The 12299-nt window shown below is 45.8% G+C and overlaps 1 protein-coding gene across 1 annotated transcript; it reads right to left on the bottom strand.

Annotated features, from left to right (window-relative positions):
- Positions 1-9783: 9783 nt before the first annotated feature.
- On the bottom strand, positions 9784-11752 carry arl4cb (ADP-ribosylation factor-like 4Cb). The gene has a single exon (XM_067258789.1). It carries the CDS (start codon positions 11125-11127, stop codon positions 10549-10551), a length of 579 nt encoding a protein of 192 aa, XP_067114890.1. The 5' UTR covers positions 11128-11752; the 3' UTR covers positions 9784-10548.
- Positions 11753-12299: the final 547 nt, after the last annotated feature.

Raw genomic sequence — 12299 nt, 5'->3', positions numbered from 1 at the left:
CCACATTACCAGATGCTAAACAAATCAGCAGCGTGAAGGTTTTCTACATCTGTTGTGATCTTCATTGACTTTCCACTAGTTTGTAAAGGAACGCATAGATCCAAACACCCCTCTGTCTACGCGAGAGACCATGACAACTTCCACAGTAGAGCACTGTTTTCTACAAGCGTGTTTTATAGATTATGGTCTGTAAGTGAGGAATGGGATGAACAAGAGGGGTCAGACGTCTTTAAGAGGTCAAGGGTCAAACTTGTATTCGGCCCAGGGTTAATTTCATTTCCATTACAGAAACCCTCTGCGATAAACTGGAGATTCACAACAGCGTGACAGTTGCTGCAGATAAGGGGTAACCAAGGCTAGCTCAGAAGCAGCCCCTCTGGGCTTGTTAGTGTGGCTTAAAACACAATAATGTAACCCTCTCTAATTCCACTGTCACGTGGGTTTGGAGTCCTGTGTCAATCATAGCAAATGTTTTTAAAACCTAGGTGACCTACACAGAGACCTCACAAAGGACTGCTGACACAGCATGGAGTGAGTCAGAATCATGCTTTCATGGTTTCTGCCCCGATCTGATGATCTTAAGGGAAACGTTTCTCGAGAACAGTGTCTCATTTACAGGAAAAAGGGGCTTGCGAGAGCATTAATACATCCACAGCTGAGCCCTCTCACATGATCCAATTATAACTTTCTCTCCATTCTGAGAATGTTATCATCGTTCACACTGGTGTCATCAGTCCCGTGCAGAAATGTTCAGTTCCTTCTTTTCACATTCACAGTTCTTTGACTGTCTGTTACCCGCCCACCTCTCTCGCTGCCCCCCTCCCCCCTCTCACTTCCACCCTTTCATCTCTTCGTGTTTAGCCTTGTGTTTAATTGGCCTTGCTAACTGTGTACTCCATGGTGGAATTAAGTGGAGTGATCGTGTTCATATGGCACCTCGTTGTTTCTGCATTTGATAAGCAGAGGAGGGACAGCATGTTGGAGCCATTTGTTAACAGGCCTCAACTTTACTGTCAAGTCATGAAAAAACTTCACAACAACCGCAGTGATACATGTGTACTGAATCACTGTTAGCATAATTGTTACAGGACCAACTTGGGGGAGGATGTTAAGTGGATCCATTCAAGCTGGAGCTTTGAACCGCTCATCCTCTATCCTCTCTCTTAAGGCCACCAAACTCTTGAAACAGGGATCTAACTTTTAAACTGCTTTGCATGTACGTGATACGTTGGTAGAAGTGCCGTCAGGATGTCTGAGACAAGGGTCAGAACAAACAAATGAGGAGTTACAGCAGTGCGTAGGAGACACGCTCGTGATCTGTGACAGGGAGAGGAGATAGGAGCTGGTCACGGTCTGCAACTGTGTTTATTCAAGCAGACTGAGTCTGAATGACCTTCCACCTCTGACCCCCACTCCTGACATCGCACCCCTTCACCGTTCTCTCTGAGGAGGACAGGATAGGAACCCGCCTCCTGTGGAATCTTGCCAAGCTACTCTTCACCCACTGACAGCTGAGCTGTGGAACAACAGGAGAGCTCTTCAGTGTGAACCAATAGGAGGGCTCCTCAGTGTCCCTGTTAGGTATCCAGAATGTGCTGCTCAGTATGTGTGGGATTTAACACACAACTACTAGAGAGAGACTGAGAAACAGTGTGTGTGTGTGAGGGAGACAGAGAGAGAGAGAGAGAGAGAGAGAGAGAGAGAGAGAGAGAGAGAGAGAGAGAGAGAGAGAGAGAGAGAGAGAGAGAGAGAGAGAGAGAGAGAGAGAGAGAGAGAGAGAGAGAGAGAGAGAGAGAGAGGTGGAGAGTCATGAGATACAACTGTTTATTCTAGTCCTCCTGTTATGTAACAAGTCAGAATGACCAGGGGGAGGATAGACATTTACAAGCTTGGCTCCATTTAATGGATCCTCCTAAGACTACCTCATCTTCAAGGCAAGTAAAGTAAAAAGAGGTCTGTCTGTATTCAATGTCCTCAAAGTAAAAAGACTAAACAAAAACAAGGAAAAAATATGGACTTCCCTCCCTGGGAATGTTGAAACCCTGTGTGAATTATGTGTATCTACCACAAATCTCTCTGCGGAATATAAAGTACACAACTGTTTGACGCAAGCACCTCACTTGAAACCCCATCAGCATCATGAGATTATGACAACGCTGTCTTTGTTGAGCGCTGTCACCATATGAAGTACGTATGAAGCTGGATATATGTGCCCATAGGTCAACAGCAGGAACTTGTGAAAAAGGACGTATTATTTCTCAAATAAAATGAGTCAGATTATGACACGATTGCACAGTAGACATAAAGGGTTGTAAGCAAAGGGTTGTACAGTTATAACTAAAGCATGACGACATTAGCAACACAAGCATAGAGGAAGTGTCTAAAGTACCAGGCTCTCTCCAGCTTTCTGTAAACAGAGCTTTCTGAACCACTCGAGGTGACAGTTTATTGCAATTTCTTGACCTCCTTCTTCTATAGGACCAGACCTTTCCTTGTCACCAACCTTTGTCATATTGTTTTAACCACTGCGATAATGGTAGAACCACCACAATTCTGTTGTAACTACTGCAAAACTGTCATAACCACTGTGATGCTATTACGTAAAAGCGCTTTTTACTATTAGGACAACTGTGATACTGGTATAACCACTGAACTACACCACCATAATACTTCAATAAATAAGATATGTACCTGCAGAAAAGTAACCAGGTCACTGTCCAGCTGACCATTGTCCAGCTCTCAGAAGAGAGGGTATGCAGCTCGACAAAGTGAAGCTCTCTCAGTTGGTTGAGAGGGAAAGAAGCGGTCGTTGACTACACCGGGTGTGAATTTCACACCTGAAAAGTAAACGCATCAAAGCTGGTGAGCTACAGAATAGGCCCAGGTGTGACACCACAAGCCAGGAAGCCCATTAGACTGGAGAGATTTATGAACCAACATGCCAGGCACACACATGTGGGCGCGCGCTTCATTTATAGTCATCATGTTAATGGCCTCTACTATAATTCTAAGAGAAACCATTTTTTCGGTGGAGGTATGTTGTTTGTGTACATATCTGCACTCACACACACACACACACACACACATACACACACACACACACAAACCTCTGTGTGCTACCTCTCTCAGCCTCTGGGTCAACCACTTTAGACATGCCTCAGTGTTGTCTGTCAGCATGAATTTCACCTTTCAAAGGACATGGTGACTCTCACACACTCGTCACAGGATCTGCCGCAACCCTCCATCAGAAATCACCATGGGGCTCTTGGAGGGGAACAGTGCTGGCATTCATATCCAGTTTCTGAAGCCAATCGGCTTGTTATCTCCTAATCTCATCTACCAGCTGACAGACGAGGGAGGAGGGCTGGGAGCTGAGTGCTGGAGAGGTTCTCTGCTGTTTCAGAGAAGAAGATGATCTAAGAATGTGTTAGAAAGATTTCAAGGTGAGAACCAGAAAAGGGAAGGCTGAGTGCTGATAGGAAACCAAAACTAGTTGAACATTCTCTTTGAGACAAAAACAGAATAAGGTAGAGTCAGGCCTCATCAGAGAGAGAGAGAGAGAGACACACACAGAGAGAAAATAAATAAACAGATAACAACAGACAGAGCTCACTCCCAGACTATGAGGAAAGCATCAAGAATAAAAGAAGAGACGACAGAGAGAGAGAGCGAGCGAGAGAAAAAGAGGAGAAGGAGCGAGGGAGTGTGTGGGAGAAGAGGCAGAAGAGAAAACTGGGACAGCAGAGAGTGGGCTCCATTTTAATGTGAAAGGAGTTCCCCTCCTCAGCCCAGCCCAAGGAGGGAGGAGGAACATCATTCAGTCCTGGACACCAGATCAGCAAAGAGGGAGGGAGAGACAGGAGGGAGTGAGAGTGGGAGAGAGGGAAAAAGGGGTCGGGAGGGAGAGAGAGAGAGAGGGGAAGGGAAGGAGGGATGGAGGGAGGGAGGAAAGGAAAGGAAAGAGGGAGGTTGGGTGAGAGCGAGGGAGGGTCTTCCTGTTCCACTCACAGAAGCAGGTGTCTTCCACCTTCCAGAAGGAGAATTTGAGTTTTGAAAGCTGAACCCCTTCAAGAGTAAATAATGCAGTCCATGATAGCACCAGTACACAACCCTGACAACTGACCTACCAGTGAAACTCACAAACGCCCTGATCACATAGGACCAGGGTTGGTGGGATGGAGACGGGATCGTTTGAATGACAAAGTATTGCAGTGTTCATTTTTTACCCTGCAAAGCAGAAAGACAAGTTCAGATTTATGAAGCTGCTTAGCAGGCCTAGCAGACACAGTCACTGCTGCAGCGACTCACCCACACAGTCTGCAGACCTCCCTTTCCCAGCTGTCACACCAAAACACACACTCACAAACACACAAATCCTCTAATCCACGCAAAAATCTGTGTCGCAGAAACAATGTTTATAGCGCATTGCAAGCTGCACGAACCGGTATACACAGACGTTCTCTCTCCATGATGGGGGCGCTCTCCTGGGAGCCTCCGGGGCAGACTGACCAACTTCATGTCTGACTCCGCCAGGCTAATGATGGATGTCTCCGGGCAGCACAGCGCCTGCTTACCAATGCAGCCACTGACAGCATGCTTTTGTCATCAGATTAAATGCATAATTCATCTACACCTTATTGGGCAGGAAGGAAGAGAATCCGAATAGATTGTGATTTTCCCATATGTGCGTGTTTTTTTGCGCGTGCAGATGCTGTGTGTGCAGAAAGAGAGGGGAACAGAGGGAGCGAAAGAGAGAGTTGTTGAGAGTGAGAGAGGGAGGTAGAGAAAGAGAGAGAGAGCTGTTGAGGGAAAGGGAGAGAGTTGAGAGCGAGAGTGAGAGAGACAGGGAGAGAGTTGTTGTGAAGATGACTGGGTGATGAGTGCTGGTGCACATTCTAATGGTGTTCCCTCCACCCCATATAGGGCCATGCTTCTGTAGAACACGTCTGGATAAACCATACACCCCCCACACATCCATCAGTCTGCTCTGCAACACCATAGAGCTCTCCGGAAAAGAGCTAAACAAAGGCATGTAGACATGCATGCTCACACACGTCATCGCGCACATGTACAAGACACACACACATACACCCCCCCCCCCCCCCCCCCGTCATACCACAGTAATCCTGAGGGAGGTGTACGGTGTACTAATTACAGGGTACAATGGGGGGTATTCTGATCCACAGTTTACTCACTTCCAGGCAGTGCTTGTGTAAATATTCCCCTTTCACCCTCATCCCCCTCTACCCTCCTCTACCCTTATCCTCCTCCTTTTCTACACTCTTTCTCCTTCTCAACCTCCTCCTCCTCTACCCTCCCTACTCCTCCTCCAGCCTCTTCTTCCTTCTCCTCTACTCTCCTTCCTCCTCCACCACCCTCTTCTTCCTCCTCCTCCTACTCTACTCTACTCTACTCTCCTCCTCGTTCATTCCGGCAGGCAGGCAGGCAGGGAGAGAGTGGTGACTGAGTGCCTGGTCATTCATCCTGGCGGGGGCCAGTATCTGTTGGCTCCACTGAAAAGGTCATGGACAAATGAACTGGTAGACAGAGTGTGTTCTCTAGGCCTTGACTGATGATGTTTAAACACACGACTGCTCTCCCCCCATCTCCCCTACCTCTCCTCTACTCGTCTGAGAAGGAGCGTAGCACCACTGACATTGGAGCGTGTGAGCTGGGTGTGTGCATGAGTGTGTGTGTGTGTGTGTGTGTGTATGTGTGTGTTTGTTGGGGAACACTTTGCTTGGCTTCCTATGTTAATCTCGTCTCCTACGCCTCCAGTGTCAGCATCATAGTTTATCCTTCACTGGGACATAATCATTTTAATTCAGGGACAGTCTGGCTCCCAGGTCTGTGCTTCCATGGTCTATCTATGAACATACAGTACATATAGCTCCTTTCAACTTTCTGTGGCACGGTTGAGCCATTGATTAACTCCAGCTACTGTAGGGTTAACCTAAACCAACCCACCACTACACCATGAATCTTCACCAAGGTTAATGATTACCACCAATCCAAACACTAATAGTCAGCAGACAGACTGGAAGCAAGTTCAACATGTACCAGCCTGGCTTACACACACATGTACACACACACAGAACTTGTACCTGAATTGTATAAATAGTCTCATGGCCACATCACGTTTTGAGACTGTCTTAAGGACTCCTTTACAACAGCGTTGGCCCTAACACCACGTGCACATATCAGAGTGGACAGGAGTGTTTATCATTTCACTTATTCATCTCATGAGAGTTGACCCAAATTAACACTTTGTGTCAAATTTGCTGCGCAGGAAACCAGGGTGTTAAACTGACCCACAATGGAAGATGTATGTGTTTGTGTGTATATATGTCTGCCTGTCAGTCGGATTGTCTGCCTGTTTGCCTGTGTTCTCGAGACCCTGGCTCCCATCCCCCATTCTCTGCTCTGCCCTCTGACTGTCGTCCCTCTCTCCATCCTCCCTCTCTTTATCTGTCTCCCCCTCTCCTCTCCTCCCCTCCCCCCACCTTCCCTCTCCCCTGTCCCCTATCTCCCTCTTCCCTCACCCCCTTTTCTCCTTCCCTCTCCCACACCATCAACACATTTAAATGACAGGCCTTGCCCCTGGGAGAGCCTATTACTGACTAACATTGGAAGGGGGAACAATGGGTGTTATCAACATGGTACATTGCATGTGTCCTCATTCCTTTCTATATATTTTGGAATTCAATACAGCCAACATAAATAATGAAACATCGCCGTCAACTAAATAACATTACTGAGAACCAAAAGTCTTGGCTGGTCTGTCTGAAGGCATTTGTGATTTATGTTGAGGTGAACACAAATACAGTACACACACATACCACAGTGACCTAAATATGCCACAGACCTCTTGAACAATATGTGCCTTATCAGGCTTCTAGGAGAGAACCCAGCTGGGACTACACAGCATCAGGAGAGTGTTGTGTGGGTCCAGCCAGGACCCAGTATCAGCCCCACTAAGAGGAGAGCCTCTGCAGGGGCCTGAGGCACTGCTGCCCAGGTAGTGCTGTATGATATCAGATGATGACTCATACAAAAACGCTATTACCAGTTATAAAAATAGTGTGCTAGTCCATTTTTAGATTAGAATGTGAAAATAAAAGTAACATGTGGGTTGGATAGATAATATCTTTAGCAAAAGCGATTCAAATGAGTAAAATAAGTAAGGGTGAAATCGTAATGGCATTTTGATATGATTTACCACACAGTGAGTGTGTTATTTCTGGAGTAGCAGTTCCCTCCCCTTGACACATCAACTCCAGCAGTTTTAAGAAGATAATTAGCCAGCTGAGTGGGGCAGCAACATCGCAGAGAGGAGGGAGGGAAGGAGGAGGAAGGGAGGGAAGACACAATCAAAAAAACTTGAATCAAGGAAGATGATGTTCGAGTTGAGTTCAAGGCAGAAATACACACTGTAATTAAAACAGATCTGTTGTTTTCATTGTATCTGAATATATAAGTACAAAGTGTCCTTGAAGTAACAACAAGTGTTACTTGCCACAAAGACAGGAGGGAGGGGGGAGGCTGGGGGGAGGCTGAGGAACGGGAGGAACGGGAGGGGTGATGTGTGCGACACCTGGGCGTCTTGGTGTATGAGAGAAGTGTTCTGTTTCGATTGCAGCATTTGGTGCGATCAAGATGTTAACCCAGTCAGCAGCACCCTGCTCAGCCCAGTCTAACTGATCTGAACATGGGTTACCAGGAAGTTGGTCACAGAGCAAGGCCAGGTTTAAACTGTCCTCACAATGGCCCTCATTGTTAGATATGAGAGCAACCCCCCCCCCCCCCCCCCTACACACACATACACACACACGCCCTGCATCATCCCCAGCTCATGAAATAATAATCCCCTTATTAAAATATGTTTTTGTTGTTCCGAACGGTATTTCGGTCTGTCTCCGTGGCAACAGCGAGCTATTGACACCCTGTGTGGTGATGCGTGTTTTCTTTTTTTTTGTCACATGACAGGAGAATCATTAATAGAGCAAAGAAGAATCAAGCTCACCAAATAATTACTAAAAGGATACATTTAACATTTCATTAGCGCTCTGTTGGAGACGTCGACTGTGAAACGAGAAATTGTCGGTTGAGGAGCTGGGATGGAACTGCCTTTCAAAAATTCCCTTCTCTGGAACGAACAAGCTCCATCTCTCAGAAGAGGTCTTCCAGCACTGGGTCACATTGTAAAAAAATCTCTGGACTCTGGTGTTTAAGGTATTGTCTTTTTAACGTTGATATAGACGTCCAAGATGAAACACAACTCGACAAAAAGAGTAATGCAGTAGAGAAAAGAGGAGGGGAAGTAAACAGATCAGGAGTGTGAAAACAAACAGGTATTTAGTCAACTGCCCTTTCACCCATCCCTCTCATTAACACGCACATATGGCCAGTTGATTGTGAAATCTATCAGCTTTCAAATACTCTGTTAGCACCATGCTGTAAAACAAATAAAACACTTCAGGAAGTGTTCCAGTGTCCATTTCTCAGAATACTCTGAACCTAACCATCAAAACCAATAACACTTGGCACACCTACAAAAACACTCCAGTCCACAATGCATTCCTACCATCACTTCACTTCTCATAAAATTACAACAGGAGCCAAAGCCTGTTGTGTTCGTTTTCAGTGACTCAGCAATCCTCATTGATTGAAGCTATTGATCAGGTGAAAGGGACGTGCCATTACCCTGCTAACGAGGGCTGAACTGACAGCTCTGTCCCTATCCTACTCCTAATCTCTCCAAGACGACCAAACGCGTACGGGAGGCGTCCAATCCTGAAACTTACAATTTGGTGTTTGGTAAGAGGTGCAGCAGTGACAGGGGACTGATCGGAGTTGTTTCAGCCATTACAGATGGGTCATCTCCTGCTGCCTGACCTCCCCTGACCCCCTGACCCTGGGACACCTCTCTGGCACAGAGCTGCCTCACACACTGACGCAACAGGCTCTAGCACCTCGGGACTCTAGGAATGGCCACCCTGCTACAAGACCTCTTTTCTTCTTCTCTCTTTACACTCCAACGGATTCTCTTAATGACTAACAAGTGTGTGTGCACGGGTGTGTGTGTGTGCAAGTGAATTAAAAAGGATGTGTATGTGTGTGTTTGTGTGATGAAGAGTAAAAGAGATTGCATGTCTTTGGCTTTCCAGGAGAGTGAGTGATCGTCAGAGACAGAACACCAGTAACACCCAATAATACAAACTCATGAACACTCTCCACGGAGGCATTTGACAAGGAAGTGAATGACAAAGTGAAGGCCAAACCACGAACACATTCAACACTGCATACTTCTGTCACATTTCACTAGATAGCCTCACTTGGCTCTACCAAATGGCTGAGAGAACAGACTAACACCTGTACATCTATCCCCCTCTTCACCCCAAAACAACACACACACAAGCCCACCCCCAAACACAACACCCACCCCCTTCCAACACTCCCTCCCCCAAACCCCAATCACACAAACACCACCCCTCCCATTCCCTAACTCTGAGGATAAACATTGGGTTAATTTCCACCTTCAGTTCCACAGTGGTTGAAGGCTATGAGGTTATGGACTGTCAGGATTCTCCTCCCCTCTCTAGTAGACACCTACAGAGGATGACTCTCTCCAGGGAGTGTAAGCACAGGTTAAACCATGCAGCCAGGTCAAAGGTCAGCAGTTCAATAGTCCGTATCTGGACCATCTGTTTCTAACATCATTACACCACAGCAGAACTGAAAGCTCTATCACAATAACATAAAACACATCAGTCACCATGCTTTTAAATCTTTTAATGATCAAAAAATACTTCAATTTTGGCTTTCTAGTACATAAACAGCCTGGGCTTGCTTTGCTATACAGTGTAGTACTCTACTATTTTTGTTAGGAAATGAAAAGTGCAAAGTAGTGGACTACATTTAGCAGGCAATTTTCTCCTTAGTCCACCACGCATAGTAAAGGCTACTTCAACGTTCCTCAACCCGGTTTACTGAATCTGAATCACTGAGAGATTCAAAAAAACAACATCTCTTAGCTTCAGCCTCTTTCTGAATGAGCCGGGGTCAAAATGACCCACCTCTCGTGCAAAATAAAACTTTTTATTTTCTCCACAGAAGCATTCCTCGAAGACCTGTTGATAGAATGTCTGAATGTCCTTAACAGTACTAATGCTACTGGATTGAAGCTTTTTTTCTTCAAAATAAAATGTCGAGCTACTGTTGAAAATGCATGGTAAAGCAGCAATTCACGGGCCAGCCCGTTGTCATGTATCAATGCTTTTTGTTCGTAAGATCGATAAAAGTAATTTCAAGTTTTCTTTTTTTGGTTAACCTTGGTAAATATCCCGCACTCAGAGAGGCACCCTCATACGTGCAAAAGCATCATTCAGTAGGGTTCACAGCGTCAGCCACTTGGACAACAAACAAAATGAAAAGGAAATACAAAGATCACTGCAAAGTAAACCTTTCATAGGGCAACAATGGCATACCCGAATAGCATTTAGTTAACAGTATTTCTTTCTTGTCATGTCCACACAACCTAAACGGTCGTTATCGTTTCTTCTTTTGCTTTAAAGATTTCCTTCTTTTCACTATCATTTCATACAGTTTGTCCATGCCCTCGTGAAGTCCCTCGCCAATTATGGCACAAGCAGGTTGGACGTGATAGGTGGTGGATGGTGTAAGCTCGTGGAGAGCCAACTGTTTCTCGATGTCCGCAACTGGAAGAGATTTGGGCAGGTCCTGCTTGTTGGCTATCACCAGCAGGGGTGTTCCCTGGTTTTCGGCGAATTTTGTGACTTTATGCAATTCTGTTTTGGCTTCCTCTAAACGGTCGACGTCTACCGAGTCTACAACATAAATTATACCGTCTGTGCAACGACTGTAAGACTTCCACAGAGGCCGTAGCTTCTCCTGGCCTCCGACATCCCAGAAGTGACAACTAATCCCCTTTGCCGTGCCATTACTCAATTTGATTTTCTCCGTGTTGAATCCGATCGTTGGCACAGTATTTACAAATTCGTTGAATTTGAGTCGGTACAGAACAGTCGTTTTGCCAGCGGAATCCAACCCCAGCATCACAATATGCAGGGACTGGAAGGCAGATATGTTGGAGAAACTGTTGCCCATTTTCAATGGCAGGTGGAAGGACCGTATGACCCTTCTGCGCACCCTCTCAGAATATAGCGTTCCAATGCTCAAAAACACATAAGCGAATTCATAAGACGAAAAAGAACGATGATATTGATAACAGTTTTAAGTCATTGACGAGCCCCTTTGCGCGCTCCGGTTAAAAGATTGGCTCCGCTTTCGCCTTAGCAGCAGAGAGGGAGAGTGCCCGCGTCGCTAGGACGCAGCGCGACGTTCATTAACATTCTCCTCACACACTCAAGTTAAGATTCCATTTTGCGACAGCAGAATTTCTCACACTCAGCGGACAGCTGCAGAGCAGTACTGTTTCTTTCACCAAAACACCTTTTTTGCTGTCGTTCTTGGCTTATTTCCCCGGTTATATCTGCGCACTTGTCTCCTCGCGTAGACTAACCCCCGTAGGTTGTCCAAAACAAATCCAATCAATTCGCCTAATATGATTCGCATCCAAGGTATGAATGAATGTCAGTAGTCCCAGGAGAGATCAATACAATGTCCATACAATGTCGTATTAATTCCACCTATAAATCTGGATCCATGTTACGGTACGTCACAGCACTCGAGGTCCTTCCCCTGCGGCCGCTGCGTAGACACTGGTGGTGTGAAGGAGAGGGAACTGACTGCAAAACAGCGCAGTAGCCTTCTTCATGCTCCACCCCCGTCAAGCCATGTGCCAAACAAACCGCACAATTTCGTCGATTCGTCGATTGCCCATGTCTTCAAAAAATACAGCATGCTATCAAGTGAAAAAATCTATTCTATATTTAGGCCACTATGTTAATAAGGCTATGATGTTAAAGGACTGCTGAATTAGAAATCGGTTCATCATTGAAATATAGCGTAAAACTGACCATAAGCACCTGAGTACAATTTTTATTTTATTTTTATAGTGAGGCAACTAATTAAATGTAAATGCGGCATTTCAAACTCATGGACTCCTGTATTTGGGGCTGCATCTTATCTTGACTATGTGGGAATCAATGCCTGCCTTAGTGCAGTCAAGTGAATAGGTCTACTGGCTATTGGCATCATCAAGGCAACTGAAGTCTATACAGAATTAAACTTTGGAGAAGGAAACATGTTGCCTTATCATCATGATGGCTATTTGATTATAGATTGTGGATAGATGGGCGACAATGCCACCTACCGAT

This window comes from Osmerus mordax, chromosome 2 (genome assembly GCF_038355195.1).
Source record: "Osmerus mordax isolate fOsmMor3 chromosome 2, fOsmMor3.pri, whole genome shotgun sequence".
Lineage (NCBI taxonomy): Eukaryota > Metazoa > Chordata > Actinopteri > Osmeriformes > Osmeridae > Osmerus > Osmerus mordax.
The sequence above is the reverse complement of the archived record's forward strand: the minus strand, read 5'-3'. Positions and strand labels throughout refer to the sequence as shown.

Bases quoted from the DNA above. Each gene is read 5' to 3' on its own strand.
- arl4cb (XM_067258789.1), bottom strand. From the start codon at position 11,127: ATGGGCAACAGTTTCTCCAACATATCTGCCTTCCAGTCCCTGCATATT.